The 23,089-nt window shown below is 34.3% G+C and overlaps 1 protein-coding gene across 3 annotated transcripts in view; it reads right to left on the bottom strand.

Moving 5' to 3' along the window:
* The window catches only part of DYNC2H1 (dynein cytoplasmic 2 heavy chain 1), a 290,945-nt gene that overhangs the window by 21,616 nt on the left and 246,240 nt on the right, over nucleotides 1-23,089 (bottom strand). For all 3 annotated transcript variants that reach the window (XM_033120671.1, XM_033120672.1, XM_033120673.1), the window contains one exon: nucleotides 15,296-15,385. In XM_033120671.1, coding sequence (XP_032976562.1) covers nucleotides 15,296-15,385 — 90 coding nt within the window. The remainder of the gene's footprint in view (nucleotides 1-15,295; nucleotides 15,386-23,089) is intronic.

Below are 23,089 nucleotides of genomic sequence, written 5' to 3'. Positions count from 1 at the left end.
ACGATACCATCCTTAAAAAAATAATTTTTTGCCTCACATACTCCATTAATAAGGTTACCTTGTCTATCAACTTTAGAGAGCTTTTTAAAACGTGTATTGAATACACTGTAGTTAATATTCCGTCCATTAAGTTTCTGCTATCCATTTACATTGACTTCATAGAATCTCTCAATTTTGATGTGTTGTTTTGATTTTTACTCATATTTAGCTAAATTAATTTCTAGATTTCTTTTTGGTATCTTCTTTGATCCATGGGTTATTTAAGAGTAGATATTTAATTTCCAAATATTTGAAGAGTTTCTACAAATCTTTTTGGTATTCATTTCTAACTTAATTCTATTGTGGTCAAGGAACACTTTGTGCAGTTAAATACATTTAAATTATTCGAGACTAGTTCGATCTATATATACCCATAGATCTACTTTGGTAAAATTCTATGTGCATTTGAAAATAATGTATATTCTGCTGTTATTGGCTGTAATGTTCTATAAATATCAGTTAGGTTAGCTCATAATATTGTTCAAGTCTTCTACATCCTTATTGATTTTCTGTCTACTTATTCTGTCAATTATTGAGAGAGGTATTTTGAAATCTCCAACTTAGTTGTGGATATATCTATTTCTCCTCACAGTTCTATCAATTTTTACTTTTTGTGCTTGAAACTCTGTTATTAGATATGTAAAAGTTTAGTATTGTCATGTCTTTTTTTGATGACTTAATTACTTTATCATAAAATAACCCTCATTAACCCTTGTTATATTCTTTGCTTTGAAACCTTTTCTGCTTGATATAAATACAGTTGCACAAGCTTTCTTTTGATTAGTGTTATCATAATATATCTTCTTCCATCATTTTACTTTTAACCTACTTGTGTGTTTATATTTAAACAGACATCGTACTCCAGGTATTTAAAGTGCTAGTCCTACTGCCTAATAGCCATCACAGTTGGATTTTGTTTTATCCAATCTGATAATTTTGGGTAGCTTTGAAAATTATCAACTTCTAAAAATACTATTTAATGATTTATTTTAATATTATTTATGGAAAGGGTTTAAGCTGAGCAAAACTAAATTCAATGAGTAAAATTATGGCTTTAATAATAATCATCATCACTTTAGTAACATAGTAACATGATTATATAAGAATTATCACATGTACCTCACTCACAGTAGAAGCCAATGTCCTTACAATAGCACCAAGGCTTTCATTACCTGCTCAGCCCAATTCCAACCTCCCTCCCCCAAACCATAACATTTTAACCTTTGACTTCTCTGACCACCTTTTCCTTGTTTACTTTACTTCAACGGCCTCACTTTCTCAAAAAACTCTGGCTCAGGGTACTAGCTATTCCCTCAGCTTGAAACTCTCTTTTGCCAGGGACCTATGAAGGGCAATCCCCTCACCTTCTTCAGGTCTCTGTTCAAATACCACTATACCAAAGATGTCTTCCCTAATTCTACCATTTTAATACAACTAATTTTTAAATATAATTTACCTTTATATAGAAAGCTTTACATGCTATTAATAGGAATAAAGAAAGTAAAAAAAAAATCTGTGGTTAAGCTAAGTCAACAGCTGTATTTTATTTTTCATGGAATTGGTTAAAATTTTCATAAAGTAAGGACTTCATTGGTGTTGCTTTTCTGAGGGTTTTTTCAAAGCATACCCTCTAAGAAACCTAATTTTCATTTCCCCTTTTACAGTCAATTTATCTCAACCAAACAAGTCTGAGAGAGGTTAAATGTCGGCTTTTGAGAGGATCTTCAACATGATATGCTCCTAAATAAATTCTGATGTTCTTGGACAATCTCATCTCCATCACATCTAGAGATAGCTGAAAGCTGCCTAGACGACAAGAAATTTCTCTTTGCCCTACCCTCTTCCAATGTGGATCTGGTTCCCTGGCAGGCTGGATAAGGTTTCTTACTCACTCAATTTCCCCTCCTAAGGTACAGAAATCGTATTTGGAAATGAGACCTTGTTTTTATGGTAATTTAACCTTTCTTCATCCTAATTTCCCCATGAAGATGCTAACCATCTTACAGAATGTGAATGATAGGTTAGCAGTAAGTCTGAAGCCATAAAAAATAAGGTGTCTTCTTATAAGAGATCATATTAGAAACAGTAGTAACTAGATTAGAAAATTTCTCCACACACTAATTTATGAATAGAACTTGATATTGCTAAATGATATTGGAGAAAAATATAGACATAACATGAACATCTGTATTTATTTCAGTGGAAAAAACTATAGACAATATAATAATCTCCCCCCTTTTCTTACTATTTCTTTAAACTTAATATCCTAATTTTTCTACATAATGTTAGTGTTTTCTTCCTATTTTAACCCTTAGCAGAGTGAGTACAGAATCTTACTCCAAAGGGATGGAAAATAACATTTCTTAAGGGTTTTCAAATTCTATAAATGATCTATTATTTGTTAGGCATTTTTTATAATGCTGCTATCTTAAAGTTTATTCTCTGAATATTTATTGCAAGTGACATATAAAAGAAAAACAAAAATTCCCAGTACTTTGGGTCCCAACTTATTGGTTATAATGTGGATTGCCAAAAATATCTGGCAAAAACATTTATCAAAAGTATCAAAAACCCCAAAAAAACAAACCCAAAACCCAAATCTTTATCAAAACAGGGAAGGAACAAACCAAAAAAACTTCACCCAAATTAATGATATATCCAAAAGAAACAAAACACTAGTAGTAAATCTAGGTACTTATGAAATTGAAAGCATGTTACACATTTCTCAGTGCTTAAAAAACAAAAACATAACTACAATAAACTTTTTAAGAAGAAAGTCTTAGCGTGGTTTTGTAATGAATACAGATTCAGGGACAAATTAACTTCTAATATGAATTTGGTAAGAGCATGATAGATACCCAGAAGGCTTACTTCTCCTAACTATAAAGTCGACTGATCTAATTTTTAAAATCTGAACCACTCTCTAATTGGGTTCTGTTAATGGTCCCTCATATTAGTTGACTCAAAATAAATAAATAAATAGATAAATAAATAAGAACAAAAGAGCTGAGGAAAACTACCCTCTAGAAATGTCTTAAATGAAATGATTTTTGCTATCATAGCATGTTTACTTTATTGACTTCATATACATGCTCTTAACTGGTTAGAAACAAAATATACCTTCATCTTACCTTTAAAAAAGGAACTCTTTACTCTTTTTCTACCCTTAATATATCCACCTATTAAAATACTGGAAAGTCTAGCTAAACATGGTATTTTTTAGTTTGAAAAAACCCAAAACCATAACTTGAGGTTTCTAGGCTCAATGTTTGACACAGGAAATATTATTTTTCAATAGAATCCTGTGATTTTTTTTTACGACCTTGCAGAGAAAATTTTGGAGAATAAAACTTGATTGTCTTTGTTATTTTACTGACTTTTCCAAAAAGAGGAATGAGTTAAGTTGCATGAGTTAAACCGAAACAGGGTTCATGCAGAACCTGAACTACCATTCAGGTTCTAGTAATAACTAATCATAACAAGATTATTAGTAATGACCTTTTGCACAGTACTTAATTTTTAGTGTGGCAAACCAGGGATCTATCAAGTCCACCCTATTTATAGGTCCCTTCCTAATGATCAATTGTAATTTATAATTTATGATTAGTCAAAGTTCCTATTTAAGGCTAACTCTTCCAGATATGCAGAGGGACCTATTTTTTCTTATCTTTCCAAGAATTCCACTCCTAAAATTATTTCCTTTTTTCTTATATCATTAATTTTTCCGTATTTATTGGATACAGATATGGAGAAATATCTCCCATATTAAAAACCAGACATAATTGTAACTAAACTAAAAACACTCCCTTGGTCCTTCTCTCTACCAGCTACTATCTTATTTATCTGTGCCACCTCATAGCAAAACTCCCTAGAAAAACTATCTAACATCACTTATGGTATTTGACACAGTTGATGAGTTTGACCTTTTGGCTTTTTCATCGCCAGTCTTCAAGTCTTTCTTCTGTCTTCCTTATTAGTACCACTTGGTTTTCATTACTGACTGCTCACCCCTTTTCTGGATTTCTCAATATTGGAGAATTCTCTTTTTTGCCCATTCTTTGGTCAATTCTATGATTTTAAAGACCGTCTTTATATGTTGATGATTCCCAATTTTAAATCGTTTACTCCAACCTCTCTCCTTCACTTACTTCTGTAACATTGTCACCATGACGTGTAAAAGGTATCTAAACTTAACATGTTCAAATTAGAACTCTTAATTTGTAAAACCATCTTCCTCTTCCCTAAGAAATCTGCTCTATCAAGAGTACCATTCAAGTCAGTGAAAGATTCAGCCAATTGCTCTCACCAAAACCTTGAAGTTATTTTTCACATCTCTCTCCCATGTCCCACAGCCAAATCCACAGTTCCAATGTCAAAATCTTCCATTTCTTTAGCGCCACATCCCTCACCCTAACCCGTAACACCATCATAACCTCACTGGGATTAGCCTGCTTCCATTCTTCCTTCCTACAGTCTATTCATCACACCAACAGAATAATCTTTTACTCCCCTAATCTCAATCATCCACTGACTTCTGTGCACTCAGACTAAATTTAAAGTCTCTTACCAAAGTCTTCATGAACGTATAGCATGGTGCCTGGTGGCCCATGTATCCGCATTTCCAGTAGCACTGCTCCTTATGTCATGCTCTAGCGACCCTGACTTCCTTTTTCGTTCCTAAGCAAACAAAGCTCATTCCCATCTCAAAGATCTGGCATTTGCTGATCCCTCTGCCTAGATTTTTTCTCCTCAGATATGATCATGGTTGCTTTCTTATTTCATTTAAGTCTCTGTTTAAATATTGCCTCATGAAGAGAGGCCTTACCTGACCACTCATAATAAAGTGTTACCCTCTCGAACTCACTCTCTAGCTCCTTTAATCTGCATCAGTTTTCTTTCTAGCATCCTGATATTTATTCGAAATAAAGTTCAGTTGAGCTTCAATATTTGACCAAGATCTTTTACTTGCTTTCACGTTCTGGGAGGCCCAATAAATAAATGCCTACTTTAAAACTGTCCTGACATCCTAGAAATGAATATTATAAATATTTGTATAAACACAAATGTTACTACCCTATCTAATAAGTGTAACAATGTTATTAACATCAACAAGGCATGACATTTAGATTTATTTTAAATATTAGATTATTTACTATCATATACAGTAAATAATATGGGCATATATGGGTATTTTATATGCCACTTGGAGGGAAAATTACCCCATCATGTACTTGATAAGTTAAAATCATTTTAGTCTAAATTATAGGATGTATTTATTATTGCAAGAGTAAAATTTTAAAAAAATGATTGTAAAAACTGTTTATAACAAAATTAGGAACTCTAGAGTTCAATAAATAAACAGATTGATAATACAAATATTAACAGAGAATGCAATAGGTAGGTAAGTGTAAGGAATAATGTTAGAAACATTTTATAGTGAAGAAATATGTACCAAAAATTTAACTAATACAAAGTATATACATAATTGACTATGCTGAAATCCAGATCTTTGTAAAATTGTTTGACATACTTGCATTGGTAACATTGAATAAAATTACTTTTAAGAACAAAATTTAATTATAGGTTATTTAATTCTATTTAACTATAAGTCCTTCAAAGGGACATCCAGTTGGGAATACTCCCTATCTTGTGAGTATAAATTAAGAATGGAATATCTCAAAATTATCTATCCCATCTCAAAATTTCTCAAAGAGGAAAAAAACCCTCTATTATCATTCAAAAAAATATCCAATATAAATAAACTTCAATCCATATATAAAAAGAAAAAGAAAATGAAGAAAAAATAGATACATCAAATATTTATTTTCTCACTTAAAGAATGCTTATTTAGGAACAATTTTTTTTATTGAGGTTTTGAATCCATGAAGGTTAAAAAAATAGGCTTGACAAGATCATTGATCTAGATGATCACTTATTTACAAGACATGAAATTTGTTCAAGTTATGTATCTTATGTTCAAGATTCTTCCTAAAAAACATATTCCTGAAATATAGTTTCCTAAATTATTTTACTATATACAAACAAATTAGTATCACTGGTAGTATCATTACATTGTCTACTTCAAAATTATGTGCAATACACAATTAGATAAGCATATATATCCCAGAATTCTTTTGAAGTGTTAATATGTAAATTAACAATGAAACCAATCACTGCTTTCCTTGCTTTTGATAAGTTTTCTGGTTGCAAATAGCTATCAACAAAGTGAATCTGATAGTAGATACATTATAGAATGGAATATCAGCATACAATTATTGTTGACAATGCAACAAATGTAGTGAAGGCTATGACTGATTTGGGAATTAAAAGTACACAATGTTTTGTTTACAATCTTCCATTATGTTTTCAGAAATAATAACAGTATTTGATAGGACAGACTTAATGACTACAGCAGAAACACTGTCAAACACTATTGCTGTTCTTCGTCAGCCAAAGACAAAACTATACGACATAGAAGACACCTTGCAATTGTCTTGTTATATATTAATGAACTATGTTCAGACTTTAACTGGTAAAAATGATAGCATGAACCAAGGAAAGCTTTGAAAAACTATTTTGAAAATAAGGGCAACAACGCAGCAGAAATTATACTACTAACAGACTCACTGTTTACTTGCAGGTAAAGTAGTTTGTTTCCTAGAACCTGCTGATTATTTAAAAAAACAAACTTGTCCTAAGAGTTTAAGCATTCTCTACATGTTTTCTTCTGCAAAGATCCTCTTATTATGCTACTCCAGGAGGAGGATGAAATTGGTATGCATGTGATAAAAGCTGAGATACAGATGAAAATTCAGGGAAGATTTTATCTTGGAAGCCAATTATGTTGCTGTATCGTCACATTTCTGGAACGAAGATTTATCTTCTGCAAGCAGTACCAACAGCATGGCTTACAGGACTGCTTCTATAATACTGCAGATCACCATAGACCGCAGACTACTGTTCAGTGTTCCAAATGTGCAAAACAGTTGACCATAGGCAGAATTTATCAGCTGACAATGTTGAAAATTACTGTGTCTGTACAGAATTTGATTCCTAAATTTTTGTATCATTCCTTCTGTAGTAATAGCTGTATTTTACTGGATAAAATTTCAGATATATAAACCCTAAGTTCATTCTATGATGGTGATAATGAAGTTTAAAGTTTGGCTGTATATTAATCTTAAATCTCAGGATTTTGGTCAGGTGTTGGCAGGAGTTTCATGTTTTCTTCTCTGTTGTGTATTTCTAGCAGTTAGAGAGGTGGCTGGCACATAATAAAAGCTCAATAAATATTCACTGAATGAATTAATAAATTAATGAATAATATATGAATAAAATATATCCAAATAGGTAGCTCCTCTAGCTGAGTATAATATATAAAAATAGGGATGCCGTCTGTTAGACTACAAACAGACTACTTTTCCAATTTTGTTTATGTAAGTCATCCTATGAATAATTTTATTGAGTACCTACTATGAAAACACTGTACTAAGGACTATGCGAGTTACTAAGATGAATTAGGAAAATAGTTTCCTTCTTCAGGAATGCAAAGTATTGAAGAACCTTCAAAAATAAAGTAAGACACCCCCCAAAATGAATAAAAAATAAACTGTAATTTTATTAAGATTACTTTTAAAGTTTGGGATATTAAGAAAAAATCCAAGTCTTCAAATGGCGGATTGTGGAGCATAGTATAAACTATAATGCTTATTGGATAGATTTAGGTAGAAGCTAAAACATCAGAAATATGTCATGGATACTATAGAATACACCTTGGGAGAGTAAATCATGATTGGGAAACATGAAAGATTTATGTCAGTTTGCTTGAGAATAACCCTAAGATCGACTGAATCATTCATTTATTCAACAGAAATCTATTGAAAAACTTACTTCTGTGAGCAACTGTTGTGTATGCTTAGATAGAGAAGTGAATGCACAAAAATCTCTGCCCTTATGAAACTTCCATTTTAGTGGAGGAATCCACAGAAAATAAATTTGGTAAGTAAAACATATAGAATATTCCACGGAGATACAGCCTATGGACAAAAACAGAGAAGGGAAAGAGGGTAAAGTATCAAGGAAGGGCAGGTTTGCAATTTGAAATAGGCTGGTCAGGGAAGCCCTCACTGAGAGGGTGATGCTTGCACAAAGACCTGAAGGAGATAAGGAAACTTCTTTGCAGATTTTTGGGGAAGGGCATTCCAGGCAGAGGAAACACCAAGAATAAAGTTCCTAAGAGGTTCTGTGCCAGGTTGTTCACTGAATAGCAAGGAGATCAGTATGACTGGAACAGAGTAAATGAAGGAGCAAAAAGTAGGAGAGGAAATCAGAGGGCTAAAGGGCCTGATCCTAACTTGTAGGTGGTTGTAAATTTTTGTTACTCTGGATGAGATGAGAAGTCTTGGGGAAATTTTCCAAAAGAGGAGTGATATAATCTGACTTATACTTTAACCAGAACATTTATACTCCTGAGTTGAGAACTAACCAGAAAGGAAACAAAGGCCTAGTTAGGTGACAGCTGCATTAATAATGACTTCAATCAAGGTAGTATCAGGGAAAGTGATGAGAAGTGTCCCCGGATAGATTTTGGAAGTAGAGGTAAGATAATTTTTCAGGTAGAATGGATGCAGAGTATGACAGGAGAAGAGCTACCAATGGTTCCCAGACTTTGGGACCATGCTATAAAAAGGATACAGTTGCCATTAATTTTTGTGGGAATAACTGTGGGTAGCGCAAGTTTTTTTGATAAAGGGCAAAAGTTCAGTTTTGAATATATTAAGTTTGTGATGCTATTATTAAACACCCAAATGAAAATACTGAGTTTGTACCAGAGAGTTCGGAGAGAGGACTGGACTGGAGCTATAAACCTGAGAATAATCAAAGTTTAGACGGGATTCAAAGTCCTGAGATCACTATGGGCGCAGTAGAGATAGAAAAGGTCAGAGGACTGTGCTCTGGAGAGTCCAGCGTTACAGATGAGTGAGAAGAAAAACAGTGAAGTAGACAGATAAGAAGACAACAACAGAAGTGTATGGCGACCTGTAGGACAACTTATCAAAAGGTCTCAAGGCGGAAGAAGTGTTTTTCTTTTCTAAATGATGCTGATGAGTTATATGGTGTGATCAAAACTCCAGCATGTTATTATGAAAGAACATTTCAGGGTGAGTTACCTCGTTTTCATCAACTATTTAATTAACTACTCTTGAATTTGAGGTTTTATTTTTCCCACCTTTTGAAAAAGTGGATATAATATCCACCTCATATATTATAAATATTACTAGATTGCATGTACGCCTGACAACCAATAGGTGTTCAGTTCTTATAAATGTTCATTTTCTTTTCCTATCCTTATTTGGATCATTTCAAAAGTTTGAATATATGTTTGAAGGGTGCACTGAAAGAAAAGAAAGTGATCTGAAGCTCAAATTTAGATAACTAGTACACTTTACTGTTAGAGAAGTGAGAAGAGCTATTTAGATGGACCCACAAAGGGTATACTGAGGCATAATTCCAATCTAGAAATGCCATTCTGACTCCTTGGAGATAATCAGGGGTAGAGAGGAAGAAGTAAGAGCTAGAGTCTAACAGATTTCTTTTTCAGTGAATCAGTCTTTTTGAAGTGGGCAATAGAAGTAAAATGCAACATAAAAAGTTAAAAAAGCAATACTTGTATGTGGCTAAAGTAACAACAAGTATCTAAGCAGACATTCTAGAAACTAAGCCTGAACATTAATTTGAACAAAAGACAGGAAGCAGCATCTAAAAAGAATCTCAGGGAAACACAAGACTAAAGGAGGTATTAGGTTGGTGCAAAAGTAATCGCGGTTTTTGCAATTATTCTTAACCTTTTAAACTGCAATTACTTATGCACCAGCCTAATATAAGGGCTGACACCTATACTAGGAAAAAACCTGCTTCCCGGCATAGCATGATAGGAGGGGTTGGAAGGAAGCAATGTAAGATTAGCATCTGCTGGCAGAAGGGGTACTGTACCATCTAATACACGGTGCCCAACTGAGTCTTCATTGAGACTCAATTCAGAAGGACCAGTTTGGGGACAGTGGGAACACAAGATAACACTGAATGATTCTAGGTTGCGGTACTCCTGCTATTTCCTCCAATCGTACTGTATTTCCTTTATCATTTTGATTATTGTTGCTTATTTAATTATCTTTCTTTCCTGATGAAACTCAAAGTAGTTCGTATATCATGCTGAATGGCATTTATTAAAAATAACAGCTAATTCTATTTATTGCTTAGATTGCCCCAGAATTCAAGGTTCCTAATAGTTTATATAAACAACAAGATTCCATCATAAGAAGGAAGGGTGGCAGGATTTGGTAGTATGCAAGGGTACCAGCCACTGGCTTCAGTTAGGTCAAAAAACTGAGTAGAGTTCAAGTCACTATAAATTTTAAAATGAAACACATGGAACCTAAGCAGAAGCTCAGCCCTAAAAAATCAGCATGAAAGCTTGCCATTGAAACATGGCACTGCCCAAGTCTGGTTGGCAGTAGAAGTATAATGACGAAACATTCAGGAGTTCATTAAACATGTCTAGAATTGGGTCTGTTTAGCATACCGAAGCCTAACTGGGTACTAGAGAAAAAATTCCATATTTCCTAGTTTAGACAGAATCCATTCAGGAGCTAGGCTGGAACAAACTACAGGTGTAGAGACAAGGGATTCAACGGTGAGAAGTTGAGAATATGAAGACAGAGGAACAAAGGCAAATGCTGCCACCACTAAGGTTTATGAACTGGATAGAAAACATGCTGGAACTTAAAATAAGAGAATCAGAATCTATGGGGGAGATGTGCTACAGGGGTTATTCTGTAGGTCAATGGGAAAACGTTTGAACAGTGAAAATCAAGAACCAAAGAAACTGTCAGAAGATGTTATTTCTGAAGAAAAGGCAGGAAAAGTTGAAGCCAGGAAAGTAATTCTAGGGTCCCAATAGAACAATAAGCTATCTAGGCCCTTCATTGGTTCATTCATTAGTTCACTCATTTATTCACCAGGCAGTAAGCTAGGTATTGGAATTACAGCAGAAGTTAAAAAAAAAAAAGAAGAAAGTCCTTGCTCTAAAAGTTCTTAGAGTGGAGACAAGAGAATGCATGCCAGGCTGCCTGCAAGACACTCTGGAGATTTCTTGGGTACCTAAGGGTTCTCTGGTTTTCTCTAAATTACTATTCAGAGGAGTCTTAGACCTTATGCCAACCAGTAGACTAAGATTCTCTCCATATTGCAAAATTATCCCTCTAAAACGTGTTCTGATTTCTCTCCTTAATATCCTGCAACGGTTCTTTTTTGCCTTTAGGATCAAATATAATTCCTGAACTTAATACCATGACTGGGCCTTTCCTGCCCCTGCAGCCTAATTTCTGAAAACTGCCCCCAACCCCCGCCCCTTTGTGCTCTGTGCTGTGCTTTTAGTTACCTGAAAGCACAAGGCTTACTCCCTACTCTGGCCTCCGTCTGGTCTGGCACAGTCTTCCCTCTCTTCCTTCCTTGGTCTCTTACTACCAAGTTCTCAACTTATGCATCCCTTCCCTGCTCCGCTGTAGGTTGGCTACTCCTGCTATTTGCTCCCAAAGCACTTCCTTTTGGCTCTTACTGTTGTTGTTTATTCAGTTGTCTATCTTTTCTGATAAATGGTAAGGATCATTCCTTGGGACATGTTGTATGTCTATTTTGTTTATCATCCTACATTCAGTAACCTCAGCACAGTGTTAGGCACCAAGATAAAATTTTTAATTGCTAAAGTGAATGAATGTGACAAATGTAAATTCTTTGAGGCAGAATTTACATTTTTCAGATTCATTCACTTGAGCAATTTATTAACCATAGTTATCTCCAGTACTTCACTCAGAACCTAGCAAAAAGTAGCTGTTTACAATATTTTTGATGTAATGAATAAATAAATGAGTGCTACCCTTGACCCCAGTCAGTCTGTCGTTATTTGTACAAAACCCCGGTAATGAAGAGGCACTATAATGACATTCCCAGTAGCTTCTTCCGTTTCCCTGTATGTTATACCCTAAAATGAAAGGCTCTGGGATGTTAACTATGGTTGGATCTGGGCTCAAGCTGCTGTGCACGTCTGGATTCAGTCTGATCATTATACATTCATAAGAAACCAAAAGATGACATTTTCACAGATCTTTGCAAATAGGACTTCTAATCCTCCCTGTCCACCCATGCTCTCATCTCTTTGTTCTCCCCCAAGTTAACTACATTATTCCTTCTAAACTTCACAAGCTGCTCTGGATATGCAACTATAGAGAATGCACATACTATGAAAACAAAAGACCTAGCAGACCCTTAAATAGATGGAAAGTGAATCCCAAACATTCAAGTTTACCTTAGGGAGGTGGATATTTTTGTACATTTATAACTGAAAAAATATTAAAGCAGGAAAACAAAACAATGAAAAAAATCCGTAAGTAGTGACAGAAGTAAGTAATATTACATATTCCATGGTTGGAAGCTTAGACGACAAGCTATGGTCAAGCCTGAAATTTATTTGAGGGTTCGGAGGATATTTTATCGTAACGATTAAACACCTGTAAAGCTTTTAAGAGAAAAGTTTTCCATTTTAATGACTAGTATTCAATATACTTAGTATGAATAATCATGCCAGAAAAATTGTAATAAGTCATGTAAAATTGTTTTAAATATTAATTTCAGTATGAACAATACATCATTATATGCACATAGCACAATCATTAAGTGGACTTACACATACAGTGTAATATAGGCTACACTTCCAGCAAATAAAAGTTTCTGCCCTTTATAAAAATAACCTAAAGCAAACACCTGACAAAAATATGAAGTGATAAATTATCACAGCCATGCAATTATAACATACCAAGCCCTTCAGAACATTTCTATCTTCTTTTCAGAACACTGATGGACTATTTGTCCTTTCTCTCTGTCTTCTCCATCCTCCTTCCCTTCTGTCTTTCCTTCTCTTCATTCTTTTGGCATTTATTGACAGATTATGTCCAGGCATACACACAGTAGATAGAAAGAGTAGCTCAGAGTCTTTGTCTGGTTAACCTCCACTTGCTAATTTTAACTTCATTTTCTGATCCAGTAATTTCTCCTCCAATAATCCAACAACCCAGAGATTGGTCATGCTAGAAGCCAAACATTCAGATTAGTCCTGACCCCTTCAAGGAGTTCCATTTGTAGGTTGGCAGGATAGAGTATGAAGAGAGGAAAAGACAGAAGAACAATGGAAGACCCTCTGGAGGAAGTGTCTAAAGAGATGAGAGCAGACGGAATCAAGTATACAGCTCCAAGGATGAGCCTTCACCAGCAGAAGGTTAATTTCTTTTGCATTAGAACAAACATGATGAGGGTGGGTTCAGACAAACAGGTGGGTGGGAGAGAAGGGTAGGGATTTTCAAGTGGTCGTATCTCACAGCTTGCATTTTCTGTGTAGAGTGAAAAGGAAGGTGTTCTGCTAAGGGAAAGGGGAGGCAGTGACAGAATAGTCTTCAGAAAAGTAGTGATGGTTTGAAACAGTTACTGTGGAATACAGGGCAGTGCTCATGCAATAGGGGGCCCTTTGTATCTGAAGTGTCACTAGCAGGCTCAGTGGCTTGGGTATGGAGAGAGACTGACACCAGTTCAATGGTTTTTGGGAAGGATGAAGCATGACTGAAAATCAGTTAGGATACTGAGGATGCTGGGAAGAGAATGGTTAAAGTTACGTGCCACGGATTCCATGCTGAAATGAGCCAGATCAGGACAGAAAGTGACAGACTGGGAGAGCACTGAGCAGGAAGAATCTGGAAGGTCTAAGCGAGCGAGATGTTAAGAGTGAAATGCGGTTGTGGTCAAAGAGTGACACGTACACTTACGCAGAGCAGTAATGAGTGACGACAAGGTTCAAGACGCTGATAGGTATGTGCACCACTCAAACAAGAGCGTGGATGAAGACTGCTGCATCTAGAAGGACTGTGATCAAATCACTTATGTGGCAAATTACTCATGAAGCTGATGTGGCAAAAAACGTTGTGAAGCAGGTGCAACAAGCAGAGGAAAAAGGTGGCAAGGTGACAATACAAAACCTCAGGAAAAGGGGTGCACTGCATGCACCAACTAATCTGTACCATTTGCTCTTCATTAAAAAAACAAAACACTCTGCCTTTTTCCCTCTATATCATTCCTTATCCTATTCAATATTTCTGCAGTTACCTGATTGGATCACTCTGAAAAAAACTCGATCAATTAAAAAAAAAAAAAAAAGAAAGAAAGAAAAGAAAAAAAGCAACTCTCCATGGGGGAGATACAAATCCTAAAGCAAATGTGTCACAGTTACAAATCAATTTCAATTATCCTCTATATAATCTATATTATATTGTAGATTTTTCTCTAAATTCTCAAAAATCATGGAAAAAAACAGTAAGCAAAAAGAATATATAAATATATTATATATATATACATATATATATATGAGGTGTGATCAAAAGATGTGACTGTTTAAATGAAAAAAATTATTATACTAAAAGACACATTGCCATTAATCCCCCTAAAATACTCTCCCTCACTTCAAACATACTTATCTCATCATTCTTGCCATTTTCTGAAGCATCCCTTCTCATCATGAGTGTCTTTACTTCATCCTCCATAATGACAACGCTCTGTGTCACACATCACTTCTGGTATATGGCAATTTCTGTCAAATAAAAACATTATGGTGTGTCCTCATCCTCCTTATTCACCAGATCTGGCACTGTATGACTTCTGGCTCTTCCCCAAAGTCAAAATAAATCAGGACATCGAGGCAGCCACGGCAGCGCAACTATAGACACTCACGAAAGAGGACTCCCAGAACTGTTTCAGAAAGTGGCGAGAACAATGGGATAAGTGTGTTCCAAGCAAGCAGGAGTTTGAGGTGGATTAATGGCAATGTGTCTTTTACTGTAATAGTTTTTTTAAATTTAAATATTCACCGTATTTTGTGATCACACCATATATATATGGTGTGATATATATATATATATATATATATATAGTGTGTATGTGTATATATGTGTGTATATGTGTATACACACACACACACACATTTAAAAAATTCTATATGAAACACAGATAACAAAATGGAAAATAAACATGTGGTGCTTTATTTACAAAATCGTAATATTCTCACTAGTTGCTAGGAAAAAGGCTATCTCAATACACCTGCCAATAATACAATAATCATACAGTCACATAAAGCAATTACCTAATAATTTAGTCTTACCTGTATTGCAAGAGCCCGAGCTACAAGACCTCTAAGGTACTGTAAAGGATCTTCTGGGCCTTCCCACTTGCTCTGCCATGTGAGAGGACACTGCAATTTAAAAAGCGTCAAATTAACATATAGAATATTACATATTTACGATAGCCAAGATATGGAAGCAATCTAAGTGTTTATCAATAGGTGGATGGATAAAGAAGTTGTGAGATTTTATATAATAATGTTCTATAAAAAGAATGGAATCTTGCTATTGGCAACAATATGGATAGTCCTAGAAGGTATTATGCTAAATGAAGAAACTCAGACATAGAATGACAAATACCCTATTCACTTATATGTAGAATCTAAAAGACAAAACATAAAAACAAAACAAAACAGAAATAGACTCAAAGATACAGAAAACAAACTGACGGTTGCTAGAAGGGAGAGAGGTGGGGGCATGTGTGAAAAGGTGTAGGGAAATAAGAGATACAAACTTAGTTATAAAATAATAAGTCAAAGGGATGTAATGTACAGGACAGGGAGGAGTCAATAATAGTGTAATAACTTTGAATGATGACAGATGACCACACTGTAAGGTATATAAATGTTGATTCACTATCAACATTTGATAGTTGATTACTAGACATACCAGGTGATCACACTGTAAGGTATATAAATGTTGATTCACTATGTTGTACATATGAAGCTAATACAATATTGTAGGTCAACTATACTTTTACAAAAAATAAAAAATAAATGATAAAAAATGTGTAAAGTGATGGGATGCCACTTCTGAAATCAGGTTAGAAAATCCTTCTAGACTTCTGTCTAGCTCTCTCTCTTACTCTCTCCCTTGCTCACTCTAAGTGAAAAAGTTCCCATGTTGTGAGCTCCCTTATGAAGATGCCCATGTAGCAAGGAACTGCTGTGTTCAGTCAACAGTCAGTGAGGGCCTGAGACCTGCCAGCAGCCAGCCCACGGGTGCCTGGAAGCTGCGATAACTGCACCCCTGACAGACCCGACTGCAGACTGTGTGAGACCCTGAGACAGAACACCTAGTGAAACTACACCCAGCTTCTCAACCCACAGAAGCTATGACATAAGTTTTGTTGTTTTGTGCCACTGAGTTTTAGGGCAATTTATTTTGCAGCAATAGTTAACTAAGCGAGTTACGAACATTAGTGTCAGGTGTAACACATTCATTCAGTAACTGGTTAAATCCTTAGGTTCATCCATTCAGACATTGTAGACACCATTGTAGACACCAAATCCAAGTGAGTGTCTACAATGTGAAGGCACTATAAGGTCCTTGGTATTATAGAGCTTATATTTTACTGAAGGATAAAGGCAAAAATATATTATTATTCATTATAAGAAGAATATTACATACGTTAAATTCTATGTAGAGAATTATAATATATGTGATATGATAAGTGTGATATGACATGATATAGATATACGACTATGGGGAATAAATGATAAATAAAATATAGCCTTTACCCTACAGAGCAATAGAACAAAGGTAGAAAGAACCAATAAAGGAGTACATAGCTAAAATACCTTGTGGTGCTTTAATAATGGGTTATATATCATATCTGGAGTTGAGAGGACAAATGATTTAATCAAGGAAGACTTAATAAAAGAGATAGTTGTTAAGCTTTGAAAACAACATTGCATTTTGACAAAGGTAGAAAGAACTGAAGGGAATTTTTTAAGCTAACATTTTTTAAGCTATTGGGTGCTTACTATGTGTTAGTAACTGTGCTGACTGCTTGATATGCATCAGCTTATATAGTCCTGACAATAATCCTGAGAAGCAAGTAGCATTATAACTTCCATTTCACAGAAGAGAAAATGGAAGACACAAAGAGAACAGCCTGCCCAAAATCACAGAGCTGGTAAATGGCAAATCCAGGATGTGAACCTGGGCAACCTGGCTCTAGAGTCCGTTTGTCAGCATCAATACTGCCTTTAACATATTTTACTTTTCTATAGTGCTCTACATACATTACACCATTTGAGAGTCAACCGAAGAAAATTATATATCGAGAATTAAAATTATAATGATGGAGAAACTAAGGGTTATAGTAGGTTTATTTAACCTTTTTTTTTTTTTTTTTACTAAATGGTAAAGATTTTGAACCCTGGTCTAACCCTAACCGCAACATATTTTTGCTATCCCTTGCTTTTCATGAAATATGTCACAGAAGAAGAACAGGATATGAGCAGATCGTTCATTTGTTCATTCACTCAAGTATCAATTAACTGATTACTCAGCAGGCATCTGTTAAATAGCTGCTATTTGGAAATCATTTGTTAGGTTCTGGGGATAGGAAGTTATAACACACTTCTTGTCCATAAAAGCTTCTGCAAGAGGGGGGAATCAAAAAGAAAAGAGAGAGCCATCGACAATACAGTAAGTTCCCCGATCGTGACAAGCACTGTGCTCGTGAAACACAAACAGGGGGTACACCAAATCCAAACTCAGTGTACGGGCAAAAGCCAGGAAAGGCTTTCTGGTGGAGATAATGTTTGAGTTGAGTCTCAAAAGAGAAACAGTCTATATAGTACACAAATGTTCACAGTATCATGAGTCATAATTGCCAAAAAGTGGCAACAACCCAGTGAACATCAATGAGGAATGGATAAACAAAATGTTGTAAATCCGTATAACGAAATATTATTTGGCTGGAAAAAAAAAAGGAATGAAATTCTCATACATGCTTCAGTATAGATAAATCTTAAAACCATTATGCTGAGTGAAAGAAGCCAGACACAAAAGACCTCATACTGTATGACTTCATTTATATGAAATGTCTACAATAGGCAAATCCACAGAAACAGAAGGTAAATTAGTGATTTCTGGGGGCTGATGGGAGGGAGGAACGTGGAGTGACTGCTAATGGGTATGGGCTTTCTTTCTCATATGATGAAATGTTCTGGAATTAGATGGTGGTATTTATACAACTTTGTTAATGTATTAAAACCACTAAATTTCACCTTTTTAAAGGATGGACTTTATGGCATATGAGTTGTGTCTCAAAAAGTTGTTAAATTTTTTTCAAGTGGATCACAGTCCCAAATGTAAAACCCAGTTGCCTAAGGCTGTAGCTGGAACTGACTACTGACTGAAAATGGACCCAAGAGAATTTTGGGGGATGATGGAAATGTTCTAAAACTGAATTGTGATCATGGTTGCACAATTCTATTAACTTACGTAAAAACTATTGGATTGTTCACTTATAATGAGTGATTTTATGGTATGCAAATTTTCACTGAATAAAGCTGTTCAAAAAAACCCCCCAAAAAAACAAACAGTAAAAAGAAAAAGACAGAAAGACGGCAGGAAAAGGAAGGAGCATCAATAAAGAAAACATGAAAGAATTGGGCTGATGAATTAAAGGACCAGCTCAGGAAGTGTTTGGATATTTATATTAAGGAGTTTAATCTGGAAAGCAATGATAACACTAAATTAAACTTTACCCAGTGAAGTAAAACAAATTTGGATTTTAGAAAGATTACTCTAGTAAAAGGAGGGAGAACAGGCATTAGCGGGATAAAACTGCTCAGGAAAGTCAGTTAGGAAACTGTGATATAGAATAGACATGAATCAGTGACGACCCACCTGAGAATAACTACTGCAAACACTTCTGCAGCACGTGCATGTGTACGCACTGCCCTGAGCACTTACTTATGTCAACACACTTACATACAACAACCCTCTGAGGTGGATACAATCATGACCCCCGTTGTAAACATTTACAAACTGAGGTAGAGAAAGGTGAAGTGACTTATACAAGAAAACATTCTAGTACAATCTTGGAGGTTTAAATTCACTCCCCAATATGTTTATTATATGAACTTGAAAAAGAGGGCTACTTTTAGCAACTCCTCCCTTTTCCATTTAATAATGTAATTATTTATATTACTGGAATTATTAGTGTAATTATATTATATATATATATATACACAAATTATTTATACTACTGACAGACACCACCATCCCACTAACAAAAATAAGGTGCTGATCCTCGAAGATGCGTGTGATTCCAGTAATCCATTATCAGCAGACTGCTGACGTTTAACTACCACTGGATTTAAGGTTTTGAAAATGTCAGAACTTTCATTTGATTCAAGCTTATTGCAGTACTTGAAACAGGGAGACGGCACTGTCATTGCTACTCATTTCAAACACTAGAAGATGCACTGGGCTTTTATAGTGTGTAGGGGGGAAAAGGATTCAGTTTATCATTTAACCAACAAAGGGAAAAAGGAAAAAAGAAAAACAGTGAGTTCACTGTATTTTCAATTTCACATGAAACGATTAATAGGTATACTTTACAAATTATCACTAACTCCTACACTAGCCATAATTTACAACTTTATACAACTAATTAACTTAACCAAATCTACTTCACAAACATATAATTAGATGATTATATTTCAGAAGGATAAAGATAGCTTCAGAGTAAAACAATTTAAAACAGAATCCTTACCATTTATACATAAGAAGTACAACTCAGAAGATCAATATTTTTGTGATAAAAGTTACAATAGATTTCGATTTAATCTTACTAAGACCTTTGCTTGGCTCCAAAGGTTCCAATTTTCTTGTACAGAGACAGAATTTATAAAATAGCACCAGAAAAAAACTAAGGACTTTTAGATCCAAGAAATTTATTCAATTGACTTATTCTCTTCTTAAATATGAATCTTACTATAAAATTTTTATTTTGTGTCTTCCCTGCTCAAAGAAACTAGTATTATTTGCTTTCTCAGGATATGTAACTTTAGTTTTCATGTAAAAAATTGTGAAATACTTGTTAAGGGGTTACACTAAATTATAAAAATGGGGGGAGATGGAAGCAACCCAAGTGTACACTGACAGATGAATGGATAAAAAAAAATGTGGTGTATACATAAATAGAATATTATTCAGCATTAAAAATGAAAGAAATACTGACACATGCTATAACATGGATGAACTTTGAGGACATTATATTCAGTGATACAAGCCAGTTGTGAAAAGACAAATACTGTAGTTTCACCTATATAAGGTACCCAGAGGAGTCAAGTCAAATTCATAGAGACAGAAAGACAATGGTAGTTGCTGGGGGCTGGATGGTGAGAGAATGAGACGTTTGATGAGTTAAGAGTTTTAGTTTTACAAGATGAAAAGAGTTCTGGAGGTTGGCTGTATGACAGTGTGAATGACTTAATACTAATGAAAGTGCACTTAAAAATGGTTAAGATGGTAAATTTTGTTACGTGTATTTTGCCACAATTAAAAAACATAACTTCATTAGAAAAGGTGAAAAAGAAAAAGAAGAAACCAGTTTCCTTCTCTGAGTTTCTGCTATGCCAGCACTGTGGGCTAAATAATTTTTGATTATCCATATTCAGCTCACTGAATATAGAGATCATGTACTATTCATTTTTTGTATCCCAAGGCCTGCCATAGTGTGGACAGTTCATGGTAAATGATCAATATGAAAACAGACTGACTGTACATTTACTTCTGTGAAATTTACTTCCATATACTTTTCAGTAACAAATCTCCATGCTTTTATATTCCTTGAGATTTTAAGAATTTATGGATTATTTCTGCATTGTTTCTGAAATATGTTCGTTTAAGCCAATATTATGTCGACAAACTTAACTGTATGTGTATATGTAAATCTGTATGTAGGCATGTTGAGGTTAAAATAATTTGTATCAATATTTTATCATAGCTTTTAAATGAACTCACATCAAGAACAGAGGTAAATGGTTTCTGAAGGTCTGCATTAATATTGATCTATAAACAGTACAAAACTAGTAATACTCAGTTTCGATTTCTCTATTTGTCAAGACAATCATATTAAATGAGACAACATCAACAAATTTATATATTTTTGTTTAAAATTTAAACTAGAAATGGTTACTAATGCAAAATGGAGTAACAATTTTCAACAGTAATTGTTCACATCATCATGGAATAAGTGGTTATTACTATAATCTAGAAAGCATGAAACAATCACTGGGTCAGTCTCAACAGTAATTTCCGGGCACTAATTCAACTAATCACTCAATTTCATCAGGTGAAACAAAAGAACTTGGGTTCAGCCCATTACTTTGTTATACTTTTGATGTCAAATTAACAAGCTATTAATCAAAACACAAACTGGATAATTATTAATTTAGCAACAGACTATGTTTATGTCCACGTGTGTTTAAAAATGTGTATATACTCTTCAAAACTACACTAACTTTTGGTAAATAATTCCTAAATTAAAAATAATACATTCATTTCCGGCTCTGAATAATATTTAAACTTGTGTAGGGTGAATTTAAAATATAACCAAAAACTACTAACGATATTTTCACACTCAAGTTTCCTTATTTCCCTTTATAATCCATCAGACCTACAGCAAAAGCTTAATTTCCAGGCAACTGCTGATCTATTAATATATTAGTTTGCATTTATCAATTATACTTTAATGAAGCTGGGAAAAATAAGTTTGAATTTTCTAGAATTATATATCAAATAAATAAAAAAATTACTTCTTTTGAACTTTCTTCTTTTGCTATGTATAATGATTTTGAGATTTATCCATGATGTAATAGGACCAGGTTGTAAAGTCTCCTGACAGTTGATTCTGAAAATTTTATGAATTATGAAAGCCAATTGTTGGTCATTATTTACAACTATAGGAATTTACAACTAAATAACTTTTATTTAAAACAAAGTTAAGAAGTACCCCAACCGCATCATTTTCTAATTATTTTGAGTTTTATTATCTACGTATTTGAGATTATGCATATCTATTGTACCATGTACTGGGAATACTATTAATGGTGTGCTAACGGGCAGCTCTTTTCAACTGCATTCAGTAGCCTTGCATTGGTCATTTGAAATCAGCCATGTATTTATACCATGGAACTCAGCACATGCAGATCAGGCTTAACATTTGCCAGCACAACACTGAATTCATCCATGTTGTTGCATAAACCAGTGTTAATTTTTTTTAAATTGCTGATTAACTTTCCATTTTATGGAGACTTCACAATTTGTTTACCATTTCGTGTTAAATTTTGGGTTGTTTACAGTTTTTGATTAAAAATAAAGCAGCTATGAACATTCATAAATATTTGTATGGGCATATGTTTTCACTTCTCTTGAGTAAACACCCCTGAATGGGATAGTGGGCTCATATGCTAAGTGTATTTTTACATTTAAGAAAAAGCCAAACTATCAGTAGTTTAAGAGAGTGCTTCTTCTACATTTAAGAAAAAGCCAAACTATCGGTAGTTTAAGAGAGATTCTTCTTCCATGTTAACACTTGATACAATTTGTCATTTTAATTTAAGTCATTCTAGTGGGAGTGTAGTACTGTCTCATTGTGATTTAAAAAAACTTTTTTTATTGAGATATAATTCATATGCCATACAATTCACTCCTTTAAGGAGTACAATTTACTGGGTTTTAATCATTTCACAAGGTTGTACAACCATAACTACTAATTCCAGAACATTCTTTTTCATCACCCCCAAAAAATACTCTGTACCCATGTAGTTACTTTTCCATTTCCTAACGATGGCTTTCATTTATTTCAGTCTTTAATTTCTTTTTGTCTTTAATTTCACTCAATGCTGTTTTGCAGTTTTCAATATACAAGTCTTGCTCTTTTTTTGTTGTTGTTAAATTTATTCCCATGTATTTATTTTTTTCAATGCTATTATAAACGAAAATGCTTTCTTAATTTCATTGTGCATACTATAAATGCTATAAACTAGAATTCATTGTTATTTGTACAAAAATCCAACTGATTTCTA

The sequence above is a fragment of the Rhinolophus ferrumequinum genome, chromosome 11 (assembly GCF_004115265.2).
Source record: "Rhinolophus ferrumequinum isolate MPI-CBG mRhiFer1 chromosome 11, mRhiFer1_v1.p, whole genome shotgun sequence".
Lineage (NCBI taxonomy): Eukaryota > Metazoa > Chordata > Mammalia > Chiroptera > Rhinolophidae > Rhinolophus > Rhinolophus ferrumequinum.
The sequence above is the reverse complement of the archived record's forward strand: the minus strand, read 5'-3'. Positions and strand labels throughout refer to the sequence as shown.